We start from the raw sequence: 27423 nt of genomic DNA on the forward strand, positions 1-27423 counted from the left end.
AACAGTGAAACTTAAATGGAGGTGAAGTGCTAGTTATTTGACTTTTTAAAAGTTGGTTGCCCCTTATATTTTATACATTTGTGTTTCAGAAATTCAAAACTGGAAATATTTATTTCATATAAATATATTGAATCAATCTTTTATTCTGGTATGAGCTATTTAAGAATGAGCCCTATTCAAAACAAACAGATCTCAGCATGGAAATTGGAATTCCCTTTCTTGGGGCATACTCAATATAAGTTCTAATTATTTTCAAAGAAAACTATAACCCTAATAAAATTAATTGTCCTGTTTTAAGTTTTTCAAAATTTATGTACCCCAAAGTGTCAGCACCACTTTATCTTGCCATATATAGCAGTAATAGAAAAGTCAACATTAGTCAATGAAATGAGAAGAAAAGGTAAACATATAGGAAAGCAAGCAAAATAATTATTTTAATTTGAAGTAATTCAGGATCGAGAAACACTGAAAACTACCTTGAAACTATTTAGAATGACAAGCAAAAATATTTTTTAAATTTGCATTTTTTTCTACATGCCAACAAAAATATAAAATACTGTAGAATTCCTTTCAATGCAATTATTGTGGGTTAATTTTTAAAAATTTGTTGAGAGAGAGAATCTTAATATATAAGGTAACAAACATCTAATTTTACTTAAAATTTATAATTATTCATTTGCTGATTTTTAAAAAATATTTCTTTATTGATTTCAGAGAGAGGAAGAGAGAGGGACAGAGATAGAAACATCAGTGACGAGAGTCATTGATCGTCTGCCTCCTGCACACCCCCGACTGGGGATCGAGTCCGAAACCAGGGCATGTGCCCTGACCGGGAATCGAACCCCCATCTCCTGCATCATGGTCGATGCTCAACTGCTGAGCCACACTAGCTGGGCATTTGCTGATTTTTTAATGTAGGGTGACTACCTTGCCTTTATGTATAGGTTCAGTGAGTAAAGTTCCATAACCTCATTAACACCCATAGTATATGGTCTGTAAATTTCACTTTTAATTTCCTTAAAGAGGAGTAAAATATTTTAAAAAGTGAGAAGCAATCTGACCAAAGATTTTTTAAGTTTTTATCTAAAATTTTACTTTTCCACCAAATTTTACTGTTGTTTTGCCCAGCTACAAAATTAGACATTTTTTACATGTAATGGAATCTTCTCAAAGCAATTAATTTGTTTAACATAAGCACAATTTTTGCTTCTACAATCATATCTTATTTATATAATATTTAATTAAATTATGAAATTGTGGTAACTGGTGAAATTAGCTTAAACAGGTTTGGAAAGCACAATTACTCTTGCTGAGCATATATCTCAGCTGCTGGGGACAGAAATGCCCAGGTGTATTAGAGAGTAGCCCATTAGCCCTGAGTGCCCATGCTTTTCAGATGGAACAGTGGGTTTTGGTTAATGCAAGAAATCAGTTAAGGGCACTAATCTAATAAATGTTATAGTTTACTTAGAAATAAATTTAGAAATAAATATTTAGGGCATACATGTTGAAAACTTCAAAAATAAACTAAGGCCCGGCCGGGCGTAGCTCAGCGGTTGAGCGTCAACCTAGGATCCAGGCGACAGGGATTTGATTCCCGGTCAGGGCACATGCCTGGGTTGCGGGCTAGATCCTCAGTCGGGGGCGTGCAGGGGGCAGCCGATCAATGACTCTCTCATCATTGATGTTTCTCTCTCTCTCTCTCCCTCTCCTTTCCTCTCTCTGAAGTAATAAAGATATATTAAAAAAATAAACATTAAAAATAAAATAAACTAAGACACATTAAAAAATTTGAATTAATGCAGAGGTATACTTAGTTCTTAGAATTAGTCCTAAGTGTCATGAAGTTGTCAGCTTTTCCTACATTAATCTATAGATGCAATGGAATTTTAATCAAAAGCCAAACGGTCTTTGCTTTAAAACTGACAGAATTATTTTTAAAAATCTTTCCCCAAAGAATAAAAAATGTAAGAGTCAGGGATATTCAGAAGAAGAATAATAAAAGAAGCTTCTCTATTAAAATACCCTAAAACATATCATAAAGTATAGTAATGAAATCATAGTAGTTTGGGAGCAGGAAGGGAAAATTAATGTCTTTCTACCCAGAGCTCAAAAATAAAAGCAACCAGGAGGATTAAAGATGGTGGCGGACTGAGTGGAAGCTACACTGACACTCTCCTGGGACTGAACTGGAATTACAACTAAAATATAGAAAAACCATCCTGAATAATCAACTGCAACTGAAGATTCCAAGCTGGAGAGCACCCCCATAACCAAGGAGGAGAAGGGGAGACCACATAGAGACCGGTAGGAAGTGCGGAGGAACGAGAGGGCTGGCTGGGCTCCCACAGGCAGCAGCTCAAGGCCCGGAGGGGCGGCTCAGCTGTGGGGGTTCCCACTGAGGACTCTGGGGCCTAAACCCCAGGCTGGGTTTCTCAGCCCAGAGCACCAGAACTGAGAAAGGTCTCCACATAACATCTGGCTGTGAAAAGCAGCCGGGTTTCTGTCTACCAGGGAGAAACAGCTGGAAATGCAGGCACCCTCTTAAAGAGCCAATGCACAGAGTTTCCTGTGCAGCCACTCACCTTAGGCTCTGGCAGAAGGAGGGCAGAGTGGACTGGAGCTCAGAGGGCAACCCTTTGGATTCCTGTGCTGAGTCATTCCCCCATAATGCAGAGGACATCTTTCACAGGCAGACATTTACCTTCCAAGCAGCTTTTTGCCTGAGGGGGCAGTAATTGCCCCAACCTGGTAGAAAACCTCTGGCCCCACCCCATGGAGTTTATACGTCCTGAGGCTCATTAAGAGACTCATAACAATCAGCTGCCCCACCCTGTGGAGTTTCTACAGCCTGAGGCTCATTAAGAGAATCAGATTAACCAGCCTGCAGGCAGAGGCAGACCTCAGAGTGATTTGAGTCTCTGCCTAATCTGCTTCTGGACCCAGGCCTTGGAAAAGCAAACTTTGGTGTGCATCTTGGTCCTGTCCAAATGCACCCAGCCTCAACAGTGGGGACCTCAAGCCGTGGGTTGTTGATAGCTCCAAACAGGGTACCCAAGGCTAGTCACAAACAGCATCTGACATTGGCCTGCACCAGAGACCTTCCAAAAAGACTGAGAGTCCTAGCAGGCCTACCTAATACATAGAAACAAACCCAAATAGGCAGCCAAAATGGGGAGACAAAAAAAAAAAAAAAGCCCCAAATGAAAGAACAAGAGAAGTCTCCAGAAGAAGAACTAAATGAAATGGAGATAAGCAATCTATCAGATATAGAGTTCACAATACTGACTGTAAGGTTGCTCAACAGCATGAAAAAAGATATGGAAACTATGAAAAATGACCAATCAGAAATGAAGAATGACATAGCAGAAATAAATAATACATTGGAAGGAATGAACAGCAGATTAGAGGAAGCTGATGATTGAATCAGTGAATTAGAAGACAGGGTAGAAAAAAATCACTCAATCAGAGATCCAAAAAGAAAAAACAATTAAAAAACAGGGAGCTGTCTAAGGGAACTGTGGGACAACATGAAATATAACAATATTAGTATCATAGGAGTGAGAGAGGAGGTTGAAAGTAAGCAAGAGTTAGAGAACCTGTTTGAAGAAATAATGGGATAATATTTCACTACCTGATGAAGGAAAAAGTCACACAAATTCAGGAGGCACAGTGAGTCCCAAGCAAGAAGAATCCCAAAAGGCCCACACCCAGAAAAATCATAATTAAAATTCCAAAAATTCAAGGCAAAGAGAGAATCTTAAAGGCAGCAAGAGAAAAGCAGTCTGTTACCTATAAAGGAGCTCCCATCAGGCTGTCAGCTGATTTCTCATCAGAAACTCTACAGGCCAGAAGGGAATGGCATGAAGTATTCAAGGTAATGCAAAACAAGGATCTGAAACCAAGACTACTCTATCCAGCAAGGCTATCATTCAAACTAGATGGTGAACTAAAGAGCTTCCCAGACAAAAAAAGACTAAAGGAGTTTATCACCACCAAACCAGCATTGCAGGAAATGTTAAAGGGACTGCTGTAATTAGAAATAGTAACAGAGAGAGAGAGAGAGAAACATAGGCATAAAGAATTAAAATAGATAATAATTATATAGCAATAGATAATTATATATCAATAACAGCCTTAAGTGTAAATGGATTAAATGCTCTGATAAAAAGACATAGGGTAACTGAGTGGATAAGTAAACATGACCCAAATATATGCTATCAACAAGAGACCCACCTCAAAACAAAAGACTCACACAGGATGAGAATGAAGGGATGGGAAAAAAATTTCCATGCAAATGGAAATGAAAAAAAAGCTGGGGTAGCAATACTGATATTGGACAAAATAGACTTCAAAATGAAGACCATAACGAGAGACAAGAAGGTCATTACATAATACTAGAGGGACTGATCCAACAAGAGGATATAACCCTGATAAACAAATATGCACCCAATATAGGACCACCTAAATTTATAAAAAACAACAACAAAAACTTCTGGAGGACTTTAAGGGAGAGAATGACAACAATACAGTCATACTAGGGGATTTTAACACTCCATTGACTTCATTGGATAGGTCTTCCATACAAAAAAATCAACAAGGAAACAGTGACCCTAAATGACACACTAGATCAAATGGATTTAACTGACATTTACAGAACGTTCCACCCCAAAGCTGCAGAATATACATTCTTCTCAAGTGCACACAGGACATTCTCAAAGATAGACCCCATGTTAGGACACAAGTCTCTACAAGTTCAAGAAGAATGAAAACATATCAAGCATCTTCTCAAACCACAATGGCATGAAATTAGAAATCAACTACAATAACAACACAAAAACATTCAAACACATGGAGGCTAAATAACATGTTATTAAACAATGAATGGGTTACCAAAGAGATCAAAAAAGAAATAAAAAACTTCCTGTAAATAAATGAAAATGTACTCACAACAACTCCAAATCTATGGGACGTGATGAAAGCAGTCCTGGGAGGGAAATTCATGGCCCTACAAGCCTACCTCACAAAACAAGAAAAACTTCTAATAGACTCTCTGACCCTACAATTTAAAGACTTAGAAATAGAACAACAAGAAAAGCCCAGAGTAAGTAGAAGGAAGGAAATAATAAAGATCAGAGCAGAAATAAATGACATAGAGACTAAAAATACAATACAAAAGATCAATGAAACCAAGACTCGTTCTTTGAAAAGATAAAGAAGGTTGATGAACCTTTAACCAGACTCATCAAGAAACAAAGAGAGAGGACCCAAATAAACAAAATCAGAAATGAAAGAGGTGAAGTAACAACTGACCCAACAGAAATACAAAGAACTATAAAAAAAATACTATAAAAAACTATACACCACCAAGCTGGACAACCTGGATGAAATGGACAGATTCCTAGAAAAATACAACCTTCCAAAACTCAACCAGGAAGAGTCAAAGAACCTGAATAGGCAGATAACTGCTGATGAAGTTGAAGCAGTAATCAAAGGTCTCCCAGCACACAAAAGCCCTGGTCCGGATTGCTTCACAGGGGAATTTTACCAAACATTCAAATAAGAACTAACACCTATCCTCCTCAAACTATTCCAGAAAATCCAAGAGGAAGGAATACTTCCAATCTCTTTTTACGAGGCCAGCATTAGTCTCATTCCAAAACCAGATAAAGACACTACAAAGAAAGAGAATTATAGGCCAATATCCCTGATGAATGTAGAAGCTAAAATCCTCAACAAAATATTAGCAAATTGGATCCAGCAACACATTAAAGAGATTAAACACCATGACCAAGTGGGATTTATTCCAGGGATGCAAGGCTAGTACAATATTCACAAATCAATAAACGTGATATATCACATAAACAAGTTGAAAGACAAAAATCACATGATCATATCAATAAATGCAGAAAAACCATTCGACAAAATCCAACACCCATTTTTGATAAAAACTCTCAGCAAAGTGAGAATAGAAGGATCATAGCTCAGCATCATAAAGGCCACATATGACAAACCTACAGCCAACATCATACTCAATGGGCAAAAACTGAAAAGCATTTCCCCTAAGAACAGGGACAAGATAGGGATGTCCACTTTCACTACTGTTATTTAACATAGTACTGGAAGTCCTAGCCACAGTGATCAGACAGGAAGAAACATAAAAGGCATCCAAATTGGAAAGGAGGAAGAAAAACTGTCTGTATTTGCAGATGACATGTTATTGTACTTAGGAAATCCTAATGACTCCACCAAAAAACTACTAGAGTTAATAAATGAATTTGGCAAGGTAGCAGGATACAAAATTAATACCTGGAAATTGATGGCATTTTTATATACTAATAATGTACTCTCAGAAAGAGAAACTAAAAAAACAATCCCATTTACCATTGCAACAAAAAAATTAAGATGCTTAGGAATAAACTTAACCAAGGAGAGAAAAGACCTGTACTCAGAAAGCCACAGGATGTTGCAAAAAGAGGTAGAAGATATAAACAAGTGGAAGAATATACCTTGTTCATGGATTGGAAGAATCAACATCATTAAAATGTCCACACTACCCAAAGCAATCTATAAGTTCAATACAATCCTCATTAAAATACCAACAGCATATTTCACAGATCTAGAACAAACACTTCAAAAATTTATATAGAACCAAAAAAGACTCCGAATAACCATGTCAGTCTTGAGCAGGAAGAACAGAGTTGGAGGGATCACAATACCAGATATCAAGTTATACTACAAAGCCACTGTAATCAAAACAGCCTGGTACTGGAACAAGAACAGACATACAGATCAGCAGAACAGAACAGAAAACCCAGAAATCGACCCACGCCATTATGGTCAGTTAATATTTGACAAAGGAGGCAAGAACACACAATGGAGTGAAGACAGTCTCTTCAATGAATGGTGCTGGGAAAATTGGACAGGTACATGCAAAAAAATGAAACTAGACCACCAACTTACACCATACACAAAAATAAATTCAAAATGGATAAAAGACTTAAATGTAAGACATGAAACCATAAAAATCCTAGAAGAAAACGAAGGCAGCAAAATTTCAGACATCTCTCACAGCAATATGTTTGCTGATACATCTCCTAGGGTAAGAGAAACAAAGGAGAAAATAAACAAATGGGACGACATCAAAATAAAAAGCTTCTGCACAGCAAAAGAACCATCAACAAAACGAAAAGGGAGCCCCCTGTATGGGAAAACATTCGCCAATGACACATTGGTAAAGGGTTAATATCCAAAATCTATAAGGAACTCATACAACTTAACAAAAGGAAGACAAACAATCCAATTAAAAAATGGGCAAAGGACCTAAATAGACATTTCTCCAAAGAGGACATACAGATGGCCAACAGACATGTTAAAAAATGCTCAAAGTCACTAATCATCAGAAAAATGCAAATTAAAACGACAATGAGGTATCACTTCACACCTGTCAGAATGGCTCCATCAACAAATCAACAAACAACAAGTGCTGGCGAGGGTGTGGGGAAAGGGGAGCCCTGGTGCGCTGCTGGCGGGAATGCAGATGGGGGCAGCCACTGTGGAAAACACTGTGGAGGTTCCTCAAAAAATTAAAAATGGAGCTGCCATTTGACCCAGTGATCCCACCTCTAGGAATATATCCTAAGGAACCCGAAACACTAATCAGAAAGAACTTACGCACCCCTATGTTCATAGCAGCACAATTTACAATGGCTGAGATCTGGAAACAGCCCAAGTGCCCATCAGCAGAGGAGTGGATATAAAAGCTGTGGGTCATTCACACCACGGAATACTACTCAGCTGTAAAAAAGAAGGATCTCTTACCCTCTGGGGCAGCATGGACGGAACTGGAGAATATTATGTTAAGAGAAATAAGCCAGTTAGAGAAAGACAAGTACCACATGATCTCACTATTATGTTGAATATAATAAACAAAATAAGCTGATGAACAAAATAGATCCAGAGACACAGAAGCATGGAACAGACTGAGGGATCTCAGAGGGAAGGTGGGGATGGGGGAGTGAGTGCAGAGAGATTAATCAAAGAACTTAAATGCTTATATGCAAAACCTATGGACATAGACATTGGTATGGGGAAGGCCTGGGGGAGGGAATCAACGTTGGGGAAAAGGGGACATCTGTAATACTTTCAACAATAAAGATTAAAAAAATAATGAAACCAAATATTAATAAGAATTTAGGGTATTTGATAGGGAGACATTTAACCTAACTGTAGAACAAATAGATTATTTAATCTATGATGTTGAAACAACTGGCTAGTTATTTGTAAAGAAAAGTAAGTTGCTTTCATACTTAATTCATTGCATCATTATACATTTTAGATGAGTCAAAAATATAAAGGCAAAAATGAAACCATAAAAGTAGAACTATGTATGAACAGTTTTATAATCTTTGGGTGGAAAAGGTATTTCACTGCATGAAACCCAAAAGCCACAAAGGGGGAAAGTGGATAAATTTCACTACATTAAAATTTTTGTTCAGGTAAACATAAATAGGCCAGCAACATAACAAACAGGAAAAAAAGTCCAACAACAAGTGACAACATATATTGCACACATATGACCAAGTGTTAATATCATTAAAATAGAAACTGCTCTTAAAAACAAATAATAAACAGAGAAATGGTTGGGAAGTAACAGGAAATTTGTAAAAGAAGAAATCAAAGGAGGCAGTAAACATGCAAAAAGTTAATGAAATTCAAAATTTTAAAGTCATCCAACAAGTTGGCAAAGTTGAAAAATACGATGTCTTAAGTTTAATATGGGGAACCAGACAGTCTCATGCCGCACTAGTGGGAGTGTAACTATTAACAGATTCTGTGGAAGTTGGTAACAAAATTTTAAGTAAACATACCCTTTATATTTAAGGACGTATACATTTGTAGACTTGAACTAAAATAGGTACAGAGATGCTCACTGTAGAGAACATACAGCGTAGGAAACAGAAATCAACAGACAACTGGTTAAGTTAGGCTGCATTCATAAACGGGATTGCTACAAGCCCTTTAGAAGACTTGTATTTTTTATATTTACAGACATGAAAAAAATTTCTCTTTCTGAAAAAAAGCAGGATGAAAATAGTAAGTATAGGATTATTACTTTTATATAAAAGTATATATAATATTGATCTCTCTACATGTCCATGAAGACAATGAGAATATGTTTTCTGTGTAGAGTGGATATCTTTGGGTGGTGGGATTAGGAGGCTACTTTTAATTCTACTCTATATGTTTCCATATTACTTGACTTTTCTGTAATAAACATTTTTTATACTGTTTACTGAAAATATTTAAAATAATCAATTTAAGTGAATGAGGAATAATAGTTCACTGAATTCACTTAACTTTTTTCGTTTTAATAAAAGACAACCTTGTGCTGTGCTAAAACATGATTTGTACTGTGAGGACCCACCAAGACAGAAGCAGGCCCCTAGGCCCCGGGGCAGGACAAAAGGCATACAGGAGTGACTCAGTAAACTGCAGAGGGTGGAGGCAGTTCCAGGAATTAACTTAAATCGGTGGGTTTGACGAATACCAGGTGCACTCCAGCTTCAGGCACCTGTGCTTGAGAAACATCCTGAGCCCACCCTTCCTAAAGAATTTACAACCCATGTAACTTACTCAGGCGCCTGTGGTTGAGAAACATCCTGAGCCCACCCTTCCTAAAGAATTTATAACCCATGTAATTTTGTAACTGACAATGATTGCTTGCTCACTGTAGCCCTATATAAGCTTGTGGGAAATTTAGATTGGGGTTCAAGTCAGAATTCCACTGCGTTGGATATGATCGAACCCCAGCTAGCTGGAATAAAAGTCCCTTTTGCTGTTACATTATCAGCTTTGGAGTGATTGTCTTTCCGCCGCATAGGGGATCTGATTCTCGGACATAACAGTACCTAATCAACAAAAAACTTCAGTCAAATTGTAGAGTTAGAGGAAAATAATTATTTTTTTGCTTCTTACACGGTAATTAGATTTTATTTCTATTTATGTTTGGATCTAAATATGCAAAATAAATTACACGGTTAAGTCAAGTTCCAGAATTCCCATTCTGAAGAGCATGGGGTAGTCTAATTTTGAATGTAAGTAAAGAAAACTCTACCTTATCCCTAGCCAGTGTGACTCAGCCGGTTGAGTGTCTTCCCATGCACCACAAGGTCACTGGTTCGACTCCTGGTCAGGGCACATGCCCGGGTTTCGGGCTCCTTTCCCGGTGGGGGATGTGCAGGAAGCAGCAGATCAATGCTTCACTCTCGAATTGATGTCTCTCTCCCTCACCCTTCCTCTCTCTCTCTAAAAATCAATAAAATATTTTTTTTAAAAGAAAAAAAAAAAACTCTACTGTAAAATGACTTACACAATAAGGGAATATACTACGTTATTGGAAGCCCAGATGAAAGGGGAATTCCAGGTCTGGCTAAATTGTTGTGGCCAATACTGTCACCAGGCACACAAGTTACTTCCGAATCTCAACTATTTCACTCTCTTTAACCTCGACTCCAGCCAAAATTGGGTCTGCTCATGGCTCTAGGCGGCTGCCCGTGGCGGTGATGGCACATGCTTGCTTGGTCTGTCCATCAGGAGAGGAGTAGAACTTTTCCCCAAGCCTGAAATACAAGTCTGTCCCTTCGGTCTGACTGAGTCAACTTAGGTCACATGGCCACCCATGAGCCAACTGTATATTCAGTCCGGTACCATGTGCTGATTGGCTTGGACTAACCTGCATCTATTTCTAAAATTAGGGATGGGGAAAAGTTACCTGAAAAAACTGTGATTCTGAAAAAACTGTTTGGGATTGGGTTGTGAATAACAGGTACATAACCAATAATGTTCACTGAAAATAGGATATATATATTTTATATATATGTATATATATTTACAAGATACAATGAACGTTTCATTGGAATCATCTCAATTGGTTGGTCATGTTGACTAAATTTCCTGTGTGATTTGGGGGATTATCCACATCACTTAAATGACATGTGTGACTTATATAAATCTGAGGTCATGGAGCAAGCATAAATTTTCAACCAACTTAACATAAATGACTTATATTGCTGGTCATTCCCAAAGATATGGCAATTTCAAATAAGCAGGTAAATTTAGTTTAAATCAAATTTTAAAAAAGAATGCATCCTCTAAATATCTTTGATGCTAACATATTTGTAGGAAATCTTCGTTAAATCCTAGGAGTAAATTACTTTTGTTTCTGAAAACACAGCTCAATGACAAAGATAATATTGAGTAACAGATTGTGCTGAAAACAAAAAAATATGTCAAAGGGCAGTGATTAAAGAAAGCATTATAAAAACCCATTTGGATGATAAACTAAAGAGACGTGCACAGGGTTCTTACTGTGAACGGTGGGAAATGTTCTAGATCATAAATCTTCCTAAATTTTGGCATACACAAAATATATGATGTTGCACTTGGTTTTCTTTTCCAAAATTCTTTTCTAACACTGCCATTTATTGCCAGGTTATGAGGAAGTAAGCACTTGATTTGGCATAATTAATTTATGCTGGAGCAGACCTACATTTTTTTAATGAAAAATTATGGTTTGTTTTCTGCACACAGGCAAATGGAGGAGAGCAAGTGACTACACTGTGCCTCTTTATAAGAGCTCGACACGGCCTTGCACTCAAATCCTAAATGAATATTGACTAAAAGGCAGCTTTTGAGCTCTTAGTGCATAGAAATGAAGGGGCAAATATGAAAAGCTCTTTGGGCTAAACGACAGATTTACAATGCTTTAGAACTGCTGCTTTCCGGCGAGGGGTGGGGAAGGTACTTCTGATCAATTAAAACAAGTACAAATCTCACCCGGTGTCTGTTGGCTTTGAAAGTCCGTGATGCTGAATCATAATCCACAGCAGTATGCAGGCTGCCCGTGGAGAGAAAACCGCAGAAAGGAATCCTTTCTTTTCTCCACTGCCAGGCAAAGGGGCGGCTGGCAAATATACGTGGGGCCATTGTCAAGGCTCGTGGGAAGTTGTTTCTAACCTGGCCATGCAAAAATGCCGGAGCAAAGCATGTCCTTTGCAAACAAGACATTTCGCTTGTGTTGACAACATTCTTTGGAAATTTTGAAGCGTCCGAGTGCCTTCTGGAAAAACACATCACTTCAAGACAAGGTCAAGACCACTCACCCCCCATTTGGCAATCACCCAGGTGGCTGCATTACCTTTGATAGGCCCTATGGCTCAGCTCAGTAGTATGTCCACTGGGGCTACCCAGGGGAACAGGTCATTTTCAAAGGCTCCTGACTGTCTAAATAAAGGACAACTGACAAGGTCTAGTAGCAGCCAAGGTTTACCACTACCTGGGCCCAACCTGCCTTTCTAACCTTAAGCCTGTACGTGCTCTTGGTTCTCGCTCTGCGCGGCTTCCGAGTCTTTGCTCATGCTGTTCCTGCAGCGCCCATTCTCCTGTCTCCTCAGGCCCAAACACTACCTATTCTTCAGCCGCAATGCAGCCTCCTCCCAGAGCTGGGCTGTGGACTTCTGATAAGTCACGTGGTGTCCTGAAGTCTTAAAGATGGTGTAATGACATGGGGACTCAGAAAATAACTGAATCTTATCTTAAGCCAACATCACCTATCTTCTCAGGATAGCTGCACACCCAGATTGCAATGACAAATGGAAAATAAAATCCCTCTTTATTATTAGAACTTTGAGAGACTGAGCTGGAGCATGTAACCTTTCTCTATGAAGATGCCCACATCCAAATCTTACCATCTCTATTAACGGGTGAAAGAGCAGATGATGGTACCCAAGGATGTGCAAGAACAGAGAAACTATTGAGAACCTTATGCTTTCCTTTTGATGTAAGTGACTCTAACCACTAATAAATGCAATCCAATAATTTTTCTCTAATCTTATCACTAAGATCAAAATCTTTCTACTTACGGAGTAAGGAAAGGCAGGGAGGGTAAATGTACCCAATGTTCTGGATGTTTATCAAACCTAGTCAGTTTTCACATGGTAGTAGGAACAAGTCCAAGATTCTCTTCTAGTCTGGTTGGGCACACTCGGAAATTTTCTCTCCAGATCCCTTACCTCTACCCAAGCCAGGTTCCCTCCTCTGTCTTCCTGTGAGCTTGATATAAACCTGGGCTTACTGTGGGGCTCATTCCCTTTTGGCCCAGATTAAGCTCCACCTGAATTCTCTAGGTCAGCTGGAACCTGGAATGGAATCACATGTACCATTTCTGAAATTATACCACATCTGGCTCTATGGTCTTTGTCCAAGAAATATCATGTTCTCCACAATGTTATGCAGGAGAGTTTTTGTACCTGCACAGGAAGGTATCAGAACATTGGTCACTGAAATTAAATATAATTTAGAGGGCAGGCACCTTGCTTCGCATTTTTAAGATTTTAAGAAGATAAATGAACACTCACCTCACACATTATGACAAATACACAAAAATTAGTCTAATAAAATGAAAACAAGTATTAACAATTGTTCTAATGAAATGCCTTTGAACTAGTAATTCAAGATACTTTTACATATAGCATTAATTTTCTGAGATTTTCCACAAATTTCCCCACAAAACTATAAAGATTACCTGTGCTGGATAAAACATTCAAGCATAATTTGTGACCTTTTTTCACAATGTGGAGACATTTACAGTCCTTCTTTCTCTCCCTTCTCTATACTCTCTACACACTTCACTTAGACCAGTCTCTAAACACTACACTGGTCATGTCATGAGTATTCAGTGGTTCTCCACTGCCTACAAGTTAAAGCTCCCCACCCCTTCCACCCAGCCCCTTTACTCTGGTGTTGAAGGGCATCTATGATCATGAACCAGCCTCTGTTCTTATTTCTTTTATCTCTGATATTGGAAACTTATGCAATTGTATTTGTTCAGAGGTCTTCAAATTTGCTTTGCATGATCTCATTTCTGAATACTTGAAAGTATCTTGCTTCTCAAAATATATCACATCCCTGTCCTTCATCTTCTCAGTTTGAGGCTTAATTCAAATGCCACTTCTTCCATCAAGCCTGGTCAAAGGCTTAAGCAGCAGGTGCATGGTGACCAGAGACATCCAACTTTCCAGGACCCTAAAAAAGTTCAAGATCTTAAATAAAATGTATTGACTCCCAAATGGAAAACTAAAATTGGAAAACTAAAATTACTAGATGTTCAGTTAAATGACTTCAAAGCGTATGTCAACTTCACTAATTGTTAAATTTAGTACTCATAATATATCACTGCAATTGAAAACAATTGGTGAACATTTTTTTCTGTTTGCAAGGATTCCTGTGAATACACCATGATTCCTGAGAAATCATAGTCATTTATTAACCAAGTTATGTAGACGGATAGATTCCAAAGATTGAAAAATTCTTCCCATTTTTTTCATAACAAAAAAATATAGTGGATGTGAGATGTGGGATACATTTTCATGTTTGCTATGAGCTGAGATGGACCTTCTGAAAGTGTGAGTCACTATGACCTTCAAAAGTCAGCAGTGGCCTGGCCATACTTGGTGTGAATCTGAACCTGACCACACAGTAGGGAGCCCTACATGCATTCAGGAGGCCCAGGTGGAAGTTCTGTAGCTCTGTGCAGCCAGTGGGACCTCTCTGGACCTTGCTTTTGCCTGTTACAAAACACAATTTTAGAGTTCATGCCCCATCTACTCAAAAAGGTTGCTCTAAAGAAGAAATGAGATCATCATGAACATGCTACAAATGGCGAGGAATATTCATTTCTGTTCTCTAAACAATCATGAATTCAACAACCATGAATTCATGCATCAACTAGTTTTTGAGCACCTACTAGGTGTATATACTACCTACGAGGCACCAGGAGATACTGAATGAAATCATCTCTGAAGAGTCGGGAGAAAGAAACTGGTATAAGATGAAGCAAGGTGTGCTCAGTGCTCTAATGCAGTAAATACAGCCACGGTCAAGAGTGCAGGCTGGCGTTGGACTGCCTGGGCCCCAGCCCCGCCCTACCACTTACTAAATGTGTGACCAAGGCAAGTTTAGCTGCTTTGCCTCTTTTTTTTTTTAAAATCTATAGAATTGAGATGATTAGTACTTATGTAAGGATTAAATGAGCTAAGACATGAATTTATAGAATGGTGACTGTCTAGTAAACATCTAGTATCATCATTTATTCCTGTTTTTGATAATGACTGAACGCCATGGCCTATCTAGGAGAGTGACGCAGGGCAAGGCAGGAAGGACTTTTCAAGCAGGAGAAACGGCATGTGCCAAGGCACTGAGGCACAAAACAGAGCAGGAACAAGAAGTGGTTTAAAGGGCTGAAGCTGAGGGCGTGTGCAGGCGGCAGGAGCGGCGGCTGGATGGGGTGATAGGACACAGCGACACCCTGCCAGTGAGATTAGAGGTAACCTGCGTATGCAACAAAAAGCTACATAAGAATTCTCAGCAGGGAAAGGTGATGATTGAATTTTTGCTTCAGGATGACCGCTCTGGAAGCTAGATGGAGTGTAGACAAGAAAGGAGGCAGAGAGAACGGTAAAAGGTGATCTCAAAAGTCCATGTAAACAATTATAAGGACCCGAAACAGGGTGCCAGTGACGAAGGTGAAGAAGAGAGAGACATGGAAGCTTTCTCAGCAGGGACATCAACAGGACGTGTGCAGCCTTCGGCTGCGAGGATGAGCTACAGCAAAGGTTTGAAGCTGAGCTTTGCGATTCTGCCTTGGATTTGCGGTAGCACCAGAGCTGCACCCCAGGCTGTAAGACGGTAAGTTTGTCTTCAGTGAGTTAGAAAACGGAGGGGGCAGCAGTCTTGGTAAGAAACCCTATTGTTGGGTCGCCTAGTGATTTGACATCGTAGGACAGGCGTCACAGAGGTCGACGCTCCTCCTAGTCTGCAGACCTGTCCGGCCTGTGAACCGCTTTTCTAGGTCTTCACCAGGATAAAGGCCTAGTGCTGGAAACTGGATCAGCCCCACCACCAAGCTGGTCGATTCAGCGAGACCTTCTTGCAGAAGGGAGCGAGCTGGTCTGCATTCGGATGCAAGCCCCTCGCCTCCCCAGGCCGCCACCAGGCCTCCCTGCGCGGCCCAGCCTGAGGTCACCTTGGGCGGCGCTGATGCGGACCCTGCGTTTGGGGTCCCCTGAGAGACCTGCGCTGGAGATACCTGGAGGATGGAAAGGTAGAAATGCTCGTGGCTACAGCCATGATCCAGCGATGGCATCGCTGGGAGATGGCAGAGATGAAAAGAGGCAGCGATGGCATCGCTGGGAGATGGCAGAGATGAAAAGAGGCAGCGATGGCATCGCTGGGAGATGGCAGAGACGAAAAGAGGGCTGTGCTGCTTCGCCAGGGCCTTGGTAACAAAGTGCCGCAAACCAGGCGGCTTCAACCACAGCAGTGTCTTTTCTGGAAAAGACACTTCTGGAGCCTAGAAATTCAAGGCCCTGGCGTAGGCAGGGTTGGTTCCCTGCGAGGGCTGAGGAAGAATGTATCCCACACCTCTGCCCTAGCTTCTGGGGGCTTCTGGCACTCTGGCGCCCTTGCCTATAGAAGCATCGCCCAGCGTCTGCCTTCACTTTCACATGGCGTCTTCCCTGTGCGCATCTCTACGTCCAAATTTCCCTTTCAATCAGGACCAGTCAGAATGGCTGAGGGTCCATCCCAACAACCTCATCTTTAACCAATTCCATCTGCAAAGAACTTATTCATATAAGGTCACATTCTGAAGTACTGGGGGGTTAGAACCTAGACATATGGATTTGGGGGTACACAAACGACCCATTACAAGAGCCAAGGATAGAGACCTGAAGAACACCAATATTTAAGACTCAGATGCTCCCCACACCCTGCCTTAGAGTGTAAGGTGCGTTTGAAGTTGGAACACCTCAACTTCTCAACCAGATGGCTAGGGTTTTTGGAGATCAGGAAGGCTGACTGAAGTGTCTTTGCGTATTTTGCCTACAGGATCTAGTGAGTTTCCTGTGTGTATAAGTGGCTCAAAACAATGTTGTCTGATGATGTGTAACAAACAGAAATTGAATATGGAAGAGCCCCTAGGAACTGTTTTGAACAGAGTATGTTATGACACTCCGCCTTATAGACAACAGTTGCTGCACTTGTCAGAAAAATCGCCAAAGTAGATGTTCAAGATATGTTTTACCTCATTTGCCTAAACAACTCTATGCCTATCACCCGCACCAAAAGGCTGTTTTCCTGCGTGGGCAACAGAAGGCATAATTATTTGCATGAATTGTCAATGTTTATGCTTCACTTTCCTAAGTGGCACAGTAGATTCTCCGTACCACTCCGCACGTTTGCTGAAATCCTATTGTATTTTTGAAAGCACTTCAGCCCCTGGAGGGTTGGAAACTGAGCATGTGCTCCTGGATCACTTAGGAATAAATTTAAAAAGTTAACTTCAAAGTATCTCAGAATTTTCCTACTGCGCATGAGAACTACTGAGAAACAGAACATGGCAGGCTGATATTTTCCTCCCATGGGCTGTTGGATAATACGTCACCAATTATCATTACCAGTTTCATTACCACTATCAACACCTTGTCAGTTTACTCCGTATCTCTCAATTTTCAAGTAGCCGGAAGAATGGAATACTTGAGGATTCGATAATTCCCTTTATTTTTTTAAACTTCTCAGTGTTTCCTCTGCTTGTGAAAATGAAAGAAATGACTTAGCAAAGGTAATTTTCCCTTTGACTACTTAAAGGCATCAGAAAACTCCATGCCTTAGTGGTTTTACTTTTTTTATAGCTACTTCACACCCATCATCATATTCTTATTCCCCTATCCAATACAAAGGTGCTATAGTTATCATTTATTTGTATCCTAAGTACAATCATAAAAACTTCCGATAAGAGAGAAAAGAGGCTGTTCCATGCCTCCATGTCTCTGGATCTACTTTGTATGGGACAGACTGACAGATCTCAGGTCTGGGGTGGGGGTGGGATGGAATGGGGAGAGATTAATCAAAGAACTCACATACACATATGTACAGCCTATGGACACAGACAATAGTGTGGTGAAGGCCTGAGCTGAGGCAGGGGCTGGGAGGAGGGAGTTAAAGGGGGGAAATTGGGGGACATCTGTAATACCGTCAACAAGAAAATAAAACAAAATTTTCAAAAGAGAGATAAAATAGTGCCAAAATCCCATAAGAGAATAAAACTAGAGGAAAGAAGCCTATTTATTTATGTCTAAATATAAAGAACTTGTAGATTCTATTCTATAACTTTGGCCACATTGAGACTGATGATATTTTAAACACCTAACTTTCACTATAATACTGTTGACTGCCCATTCTTTTTTATTTTCTTCAGAAAGAGATAAATCAAATAAAATATCCTAAAGAACATATTTCCAATATATAGATTCCATTTTCACCTGGACTCTTCTTGACTAAATGTTGGCCACTTAAACATGCACTATAGTGATTCAAGTTCGACTGGGACTCAGCCACGGCAAGAACTTCATAATTGCTTATGGCTTTTAAAAGAAGCCTTTTCTCTGTAATGAATCTAGAAATTTATCAGTTGTTGGTATAAACAAGCTAAGTTGGGAAGTGATTGATGGTATGTTTCTGCAACATAAATAATTTTGAAATCATTTGGTAATTGATTTACCCTTCATGTTTTCCACTGAGTTTTAATAAAAGTTTTTTACTTTTTCTATAATAGAGGCAGACTGTGTTTGGCTCCTTCACTTCCTCTCCTTAAATCTCCTTGGGAAGTAAAGCTTCGATGCGGGGTTTAAGCAGTTGGAACGTTCACAAGCCCCTACTATGTGCCAAGCACTGTCTGGAAAATGAGGAACCTGGAGTAAAGAGTGGTCCCCGTCTTTGAGGTTGTTGCATTCTAGTGGGAGAGATGCACCCACACAAAAAAGATACTTAAATATAATGTACAGGATGTTACATGAACATGGACCAGGGAATTATGGGAACTTTTAGCCAATATAAAGGTTTGGTAAGGTTTTTGAAGGAGATAACACCTGAGTTAATTAAAGAACAAGAGCAAATCAGGTGAAAAGGGTGAGAAAGATGTCCTAAAATAAGGAACAGCATGAGAAAAGGCATAAAATAGCATTGGAGCATTTGATGGACAAAAATGCAAGAATACTATTTAAACTGCTACCGATCACATTTGCTCAACATTTACCCCGTATTAAGGACTTGTTAAGCAATTAACATGCTTTTTTCCCTGTAATCCTCAATATTATTTCCCCCCATTTTACAGATGGGGAAACTAAGACTTAAAGAGATTGGATACTATGTCCAAGGTCATGTAGCCACCAGGTTACAAAACTGGCCAGGGATCTGACCAGAGACTGCAGAGTTAGTGAGGTGTCTCAACAAAAGAAGAGCAGGGGTGCATTGTGCCTTCGACCTCATCTGTTTCGCAGACAGTGGTGCAATTATAGGTCTGCTTGTCATGTCAATAATGATGATGCCACAATGATGATAGCAACAATAAACAAGGCTTGCTGTGGTCAGTACTTTACATTTATTAAGTTTTTTAAGTCCTTTCACCAATAAAAATAAAACACTGTACATACCAACTTAGCAATAACAAGATATAACACCACATGCCAGCTTTAAGAGCGTTATTGTATTATCTTACTTAATTTTCACAAGTCCCTAAGGATGAAGATACCACTCTTATCCCCATTTTGTTGATGAGTAAACTGAGTCATAGAGAGGTTAAGTTGCCCAGTATCACACAGCCAGTTAGGGGTATAGCCAAGAAGCAAAGCCAAGCATTCAAATTTCAGAGTCTATGCTCTTAACTACTGTTCTTCACTGTCCATCATCTGTCAAAAACAATGACCAGACCTCAAACCACTGACTAACTTCATTCCCCTTTCTTTACCTGCTAATGACAGAGAAGTCATCCTATCACAGGCTTGGACCAATAAATGCAAAAATAACAACGTAATTCTGACCATAAGGTCTCCGATTCTGCAGAAACGATAAATCCGATCCTAACATGGAAATTGTTGCCAGAAACAGGGAACATAGCGTTCCAAATGCCAGTTTCCTTTTTCAGAAACTTTTTTTTTTTTTTGCCTTATAAGGGCCAAGGTCAGACCATCAATACCTGTGCAGCAGTGGCAAAAAGAGATGTTGTTGGCAAGAACCAGATAGTCCTACCATCTAGATATATATGGTATCCCTCTTAGAACAAGCATAGCTTTAGTTAAAATGATCAACATTCCAGTATTTAAGTGATGGCTTGGTAATCTTATATCTATTGCTTTTTGCAAACTCATAAAAGCTTAGGCCCAGCTTTGCTACATCTTCAAATTATAAGAGTAGCCAGAAATACATAATTTTAATGCGAAATATCTTAATAGTTTTAAATTCTAAGAACTAGTTTAAAAAATTTTTAAGTTCATTGTAGAAAAAACAAAGTAGATCTGTGGGTCACTTTCAGCCCACAGGCCACAGCTTACAATCTCTCATGTAGTCTGTAGTCTTGTAACCTTTTAAGATCTCACCTCCTTGTCTGAAAATTCAGGTAGTTGGACAAAGTGAACTCTAACTTCATTTCTAACCCCCTCAGATTCTTTGAAGACACTGCCTTATTTTGTAATGTAAAAACATAGCAAATACAAGTTTGAATGAAATTATAAATCTTGGTAATAAGTAACCTCAATGTCCAGAAAGAAATGATCAACTATTATATAGAGAGGGGATGTTAGAGAATCTGAGGCTTCCCTGTACCCCATCTCTATATGACAGATGACCCCAGAGACAGAAGATGACTTGCCTACAATCAAGTTGTAGAGTTTGAGCTCAAACACAGATTTTAATATGTATCATTTTCCATCATCAGCCAGCTTTCTTCATTCTGTTGAGGGAGTCATTTGATCTCCTAGATCCAGCCATTCCTGCAGTCGACACTACTGGATTTTTCAATTACATGCACTAATAAATCTGTCTCCTTCCCATTACTTTCTTCTTGATTTAACCACTTGAGTTGGGTTTCTAGCACTTGGAGCCAAAAGAATCGAACTGATAGTGTCCCACAAGCGATGACTCCTTTCCATATTTCTGCTAGCTCATGCTCTTCTCCAGACCGGAATACCTGCCTTTCCTTATGCTAACAAGTCATTCAAATTCTTCAAGATCTAATTCCCTTGATGAATATTTTCCCTACTATTAAATTCAACCCTGTGTGTGTGCATGCATATACTCTCTCCCTCCACTACTTTTGCATTGTAATCAGCATCTTATAAACACTTTCTTATTGTCAACTTATTTGATATGTATATATGTTATCTTCCAAAGTAGAGCATAGCTTCCCAATTAAGGTACATATCTCACAGGTATCTTCTGCTTCAGCCACCAAGCCTGGGAGAATGCTTAGTGCAAGGAGTAACTAGACACATATTTAAAACTTAGTTCTAAGTCAATAGAACTCTCCCTTTCATTCCAGCTTAAGTTGTATAGACACCTGGCCCCGAATCACAAATACTGATTATATTTAATGTACAGCCTATCACTATGTATTAAATACTGTGCTTTTGTAGAGGAAAGATCTCTGAGCGGTTTGACTTTGACCACCTTACACAGTACAATCCTTCTGGAATGAAATATTTCATTTCCTTTGTTCTTTCAGCCTAGTTTTTGAGAAGCACAAGGCTATTCCAAGTGTGTAATGAGGCAAGAACCTCTCTTATTACTTTTGCAGTGTTTCGCATCTTCAGAATGCCTCTGCCGGTCCCAGCGCGTAACGGTTCCTGCCCGTTGCACAGAGGAGGTGTGCGGGGTGGGGGTGCAAAAAGCATATTTAAGGAATGCAATTTTTTTCCTTGATGAAGGGAGAAACATGTAATTCTTTTAAAAGGAATCTGGTTTAATAGGCATTTAGTTCTCTCAAAGGTTAGAATATTTATTTTCTGAAATGCAAATCATGTATTGCACTGACTAAGCGACACTTAAGAATTTTGAGTGGTGGAGCTAACCCAAATGCCTCAAAACATATCTGAATGAATGAGTCACTAAAATACACACACTCATATCCAAATATATCGTTAACTAGCAGTAGGTCTTAAATTTTATGAAAGATATAGGCTTTCGAGTCATGACCAACTACCAATGTCAAATAAGTAAATGAATAAAGATGGATTTCTGTGCTAACAGTGACTCAATGTTAGCTATATTTTCATGGCAAGATGTAAGCTGAGTTACATGCAAATGAGTAGCTTCAGCTTACAACTCCCTTGGTCTGAAGTCCTCCTGAACAACATGGGAGTCCACATAGAACAGACACAATTTTAGGCTTGCCCCTTTTTCTCAGCATGTACATACACACACACAGACACACATGTACACAAACCTACACATGCACATAATACTCATTTTGGAAATCTAGGCATTATAAATAATTCCTACCCACTTTTTAAAAAATGGGTTATGGCAATCTAAACAGTACAGAACTGTTTACAGTGCCCGCTTTCACCTTCCTCCGGTAACCTCACGTGAGGTGGCCACCCATCACTGTCACTGCAGGATTGAGAAACATCTGGTGTAATTCTGCCCTGCCAACTTCTAGGTATTCGCTCTACCATTCTGACAAAAGAAGAAAATGAGCACAGGACCGTTTTTCAAGTTGTCATTTATGAGCTGCTGAAACAAACAGTGACAGTACAATGGCCTAGTTTTTATTTTGGTCATAAATTATCATTACCAGCAGGTTATATTTAGATTCACAGTAGTACAAGGAAAATACACCTAAAAATGATCAACCATGTTTTCACATAGGTGCTTAAAGTCTCTTCTTTCAACTGGGACAATTACTGGAGTACCCAGGCACTCTTTTTTCCCCCCCAGAAAATGTGAAACCAAAATAATTAACTATCAGAATTATCCCGCAATGGCATCTTCAGCCTCTGCTCTTTCCCAGTTGCTCTTCTGAGCTCAAATACTTTTTTTTTTTTCAGCTCGAACCACAGAGAAAGACTGATAACAGTCTGGTGTTCAGATTTATCAGCTAATAGCCCATCTCGCCCCTTCATACTCTTTATGAGGGTGGCGCCTAAATGTACATATTGCCCATGTTGGCTTCAGTAGTCCCCCCTTATCCGCAGTCTCAGTTACCTGTGGACAACCATGGTCCAAAAATATTAAATCGAAAATTCTAGGAATAAACAATTCATAAGTTTGCAATTGTGCACCTTTCTGAGCAGCATGATGAGATCTCATGCCAGGCCATGCCACTCCAGCCCACCCAGCTGTAAACCGGCCCTCGTCCAGCGTATCCACACTGTACATGCCACCTCTCCATTTGTCACTTAGTAGCCATCTAGGTTATCGGATTCACAGTCGTGGTATCACAGTGCTCACATTTAAGTAACACTTTTACTTAATAATGACCCCAAAGCCATTCATATAACTTTTATTATAGTATACTGTTAAAATTCTTCTACTTTATTATTACTTATTGCTGCTAATCTCTTATTCTGCCTAATTTATAAATTAAATTTTACCACAGGAATGTATGCATAGGAAAAACAAAATTACATACGGGGTTCAGTACTATCTACGGCTTCAGGCATCCACTGGAAGCCTTGGGACATATGCCTTGTGGATCAGATGCCCTGTTAATAGATGCTCTAAGGGAGGGGTGGAGGCCTCTGTCAACTCAGACAGAAATAACCCTGGGTAAGAAGTACACTTGACATGTCAGGATGCTAGAGTTCTGTTTTTCACTTTAGAATATTTCTGGCTAGTGTTGCTTATTTAAAAGATACAATTTGGAATCAGAATGCCCTGTGCATCAGTTCCCACTCTTTCACCTATCTGCACAGTACTTTAAGCAAATTACAAAACCTAAGTCTCAGTTTTCTCTCCTAAAAATGAGGATGGTTATTCCTATGTTGTTAGGTTATCAGGAGAATTTAAAATGACCTAAGAACAGAAAAGGAAATTTAGGAAAAAATCAAGAAAATCTGAATAAACATATATTTTAGTTAATAATAATGTATAGATACGGCTTCATTAATTGTAACGGAGGTACCATATTATAGTAGATATTGATAATGGGGGAAAACTGGGTGAGGGGTATATGGGAACTTTCTGTACAATTTTCTCAATTTTTTAGTAAATCTAAAACTTCTAAAAAATAAAGTCTATTTTTTAAAATTGTCTAAGTGAAGTGCCTTACACAGAGTAGGTACTTGAAAAATGGTTGCCAGTATTATGAATATAAACTATTAGGTTTCATACTTTGTATCATATGCAGTCTAATATGATTTGTTTTTATTCCCAGCTTTATTGAGATAATTGACATATAATGTTGTCTAAGTTGAAGGCACAGAGTGTGATGATTTGACAATATGATCTCTCCTTTCCCCCAATTCAGCAATTCTTTTTCATAGGCGGTTTCCTTTCTCTCCCTTCATGTCACTATTCCCTTTCTCTGCATCATTTTTTAGCTTTTTCTGTTCATCCATTGCCAGTCTACTACAAACTCATGTTTAGTTTACAACTTGTTTATATTTCTCCAAGACTAATTTTCGTTCATCAATCTTATTTGTTGGCTTTGAATTTTACCACAGTGATTATACAGACTTTTGATACCTTCGATGGTGGCTCATTTTTAAAATTTAAAGTTCCGAGCTTTCTACTTGAAGAAAAATTCAAAACACTCTATTACAGGAAGACACTAAAAACACAGAGATATAGCAATGGAAAGGTTTGGTTTCCTGTAATAACGAGACAGATATTCAGCTTCCCAAGATAGCCAACAGTCCTGAGGCAGCTTTGCTAGGATGTGTATTTAGCACTAATTTGTTGCAATAACTAAAAATAGTTTGACCAAATGCCAGTGTTATTGGTCTGTTCTTCGGTCTCTCTGATGTTAAGGTCATATGTAAAAACAAAACCCACTTGCCCCTCAAAAGCACAGCTTTGAATGGATTCAAATAAAATGTACAATCAGATTAGAAAAACTGAGCCTCCTGATAATCTTTCTTAGGTGGCTGATGGCTGTTTAGAAGAACTGGGTCTCCGTGAGAATGGATTTCTCTCAGTCCAGTGCTAGATGTAAGCGTCTATTTAAAGGACAGAGCTCTAGAGCCTTTTGACTGATAGAGGGAAGTTTGTTTCTTATTTTTTCTTTATTTTTTCTTTAAATCACAACTGTTTTCATTGCCAAATAACTAGGACATCTTTGGTCGGTGTTCTTATTAAAGGGATGGATTTTAAAGATGGAATTTCCCCTGCTATAGAGACGCAATTACCATAATAATTCCAAACCAAAACCTGAAATATCAGGCCCTCTGTTTGGGCCCATCACCCAATATTAAAAGACTACCCAAAAAACTTTTACTGTTCTGAGTATACTTTTGCTCCACTCATAGTCCAAAATCCAGGTTGGAAAAGCAAGGGGCTAGTGGGGGTGGAGAATGGAGTGTGTAGCCCACCTGCTATTTCTCAACCAGGAAATGAGTTTTATTTTTAATAAAACTGACACCCAAGCTCGTGCTAGCTGAAATAAATCATCAGTGCTGGCTGGTGTGTGTACATATATAAGCAAAGCAAACAGAGAAATCTGTGCTCACTCAAGATAAGGGCGGATAAATATAGGAAACCTCAGACTCTACTACAGCAACATAAAATTCAGTGTTAACTGGCAGCACCCAGAAATTCACTATTTTAAGAAACTGGTCTCACAACCTTGACGGGGTCGGAGCTGGTTGGAACACGGCCGCCTGGGCCCGCACCGGCTTTTCCGAGAGCTCACGCGCTGCACGTTCACTCAGGAGACAGAGCACAACCCAGACTTTCTCCAGCGACTCCCGCACCCGAGTACCTGCGCCCCAGCCTGGCCCCGCGCCGCCACCCCCCTCCTTCCCCCGGCGGGGGAACAGCAGATAGAAGTAGGAGCTTTTCCATGCCTCAGCCCAGCCCCAGCCCGACCCAAAAAGCTTCCGAGGCTCGTAACTGCGAGGTTTCTGCAGCGGCACTTGACCGAGCCCGCAGCGGCCGGGCGCTGAGGCCTCGGGAAGGTCGTGGCGGAGTCACCTTGGGAGGACAAGAGGGTCAAAGGGGAGGAGGCGGAGGGCCTGACCCGCGCATAAGGGCCAGAGGGTGTGCCCCTGCCCCGGGGTCAGGGAGGAAGGGAAGGGGCAATGGGGGAACCCGGGCCGAGGGAAGCAGTGCCTCGGGACCCCTACGCAACCCCAGGGGGTGATCCGCCGACCCCGCGGAGGGCGGAGGAAGCCCCCGGCCCCCGGGCTTGCTCTCCGCCCGCAGGCCCCAGCGGTGGCTGCCAGCTCGGGTGCGCGGGGCGCTGCTCCCCGGCGCTCAGCTCGCTCCACACGGCGCCCCCGCCCGGGGAGCGCGCGCCCAGGAGGGCGGGCCCGGAGCTGAGCGCAGCCGCGCGCCGCGGGAGAGTGCGGGCGCCCCGCGGGCGGGCCAGGCCTCTGTGGGCGCCGCAGGCTGCCAGTCACTCCCAGGGCCCCCGGGCCGCGCAGCGGGACGCGCCAGGCTCGCGCCCCCGCGCTCCCGGGGAGGCCTCGGCGTGCGGCGCTGCGCTCCAGGCCCCGCGTTCCCTTCCCCAGGGCGCGGTCTCCACCTCCGGCTCCTCCCCGCCCGCGGCGCCGCCGGCTCCATTGTTCGCCCCGCCCGGCGACGTCGCGGCGCGGCCGCCGGGGCCTCCGGGGCGCACCTACCTTCTGCTGCCGGCGAGCCATGTCGGTGGGCTGCTTGGCGTTGAAGGGGTAGGCGATGCAGCGCATCACGAACACGTAGAGCTGCAGCCGCTTCTTCCTCTCCTCCTCCTCCTTCTGCAGGCGCTCCAGCTCCTCCTTCTCCTTCTCGCTCACCACCGACGGGCTGGGGCTGGAGGGCCGGCCGCCCCCGGCGCGGCTGCTGGGCTGCAGCCCCCCGGCCCCGCCGCCGCCGCTCGCGCCGCCGCCCCCGCCGCCGCCGGCGCCGACCCCGGCCCCGGGGCCCGCCCCGCCGCCGCCCCCCAGCGCCGCGCCGCCGCCCGAGCCCTCGCCGGTGCGGCTGGGGGACAGGCGCGCGCCGGGCGCGGCCGAGCCGAGCGCCTCCTTGCCGCTCTCCTCCTCCACGATCTCATCCGACTCCTCTTCGCTGGACGAAGGGTCCAGCATGGTGCCGCCTGCGGGGGGGGGGGGTCTCGGGAGCCCCCGGCTGGGGGTGCAAAAGATGGGGGGCGCTGGAGGCAGCTGGGGGTCGGCTCTCCCGGATGGGCGCTTCTCCCCAAACCTGGGAGCGAGCGCCCTGCGGCTCAGCCTCGGCCGCTGCGACTGCTTCCTCCGCCGGGCGATCCGGGGCTGGGCTCGGACCCGGGAGCGCGAGGGGAGGAGGGGAAGGGAGAGGCGCGCCCGCGGCCCCGAGGCGGGCGAGGCGGAGAGTCCGTTCAAGCCCGGAGCCCGCAGCCGGATGCCATCTGCA

The 27423-nt window shown here is 41.5% G+C and overlaps 1 protein-coding gene across 2 annotated transcripts in view; it reads right to left on the reverse strand.

The window, feature by feature from the left end:
• CADPS (calcium dependent secretion activator) overlaps nucleotides 1-27119 on the reverse strand; it is a 434238-nt gene extending 407119 nt beyond the window's left edge. For both annotated transcript variants that reach the window (XM_087825065.1, XM_087825064.1), the window contains exon 1: nucleotides 26676-27119. In XM_087825065.1, coding sequence (XP_087681191.1) covers nucleotides 26676-27119 — 444 coding nt within the window. The remainder of the gene's footprint in view (nucleotides 1-26675) is intronic.
• Between the last annotated feature and the right edge of the window lie 304 nt (nucleotides 27120-27423).

The sequence above is a fragment of the Miniopterus natalensis genome, chromosome 15 (assembly GCF_054644295.1).
Source record: "Miniopterus natalensis isolate mMinNat1 chromosome 15, mMinNat1.hap1, whole genome shotgun sequence".
NCBI lineage: Eukaryota > Metazoa > Chordata > Mammalia > Chiroptera > Miniopteridae > Miniopterus > Miniopterus natalensis.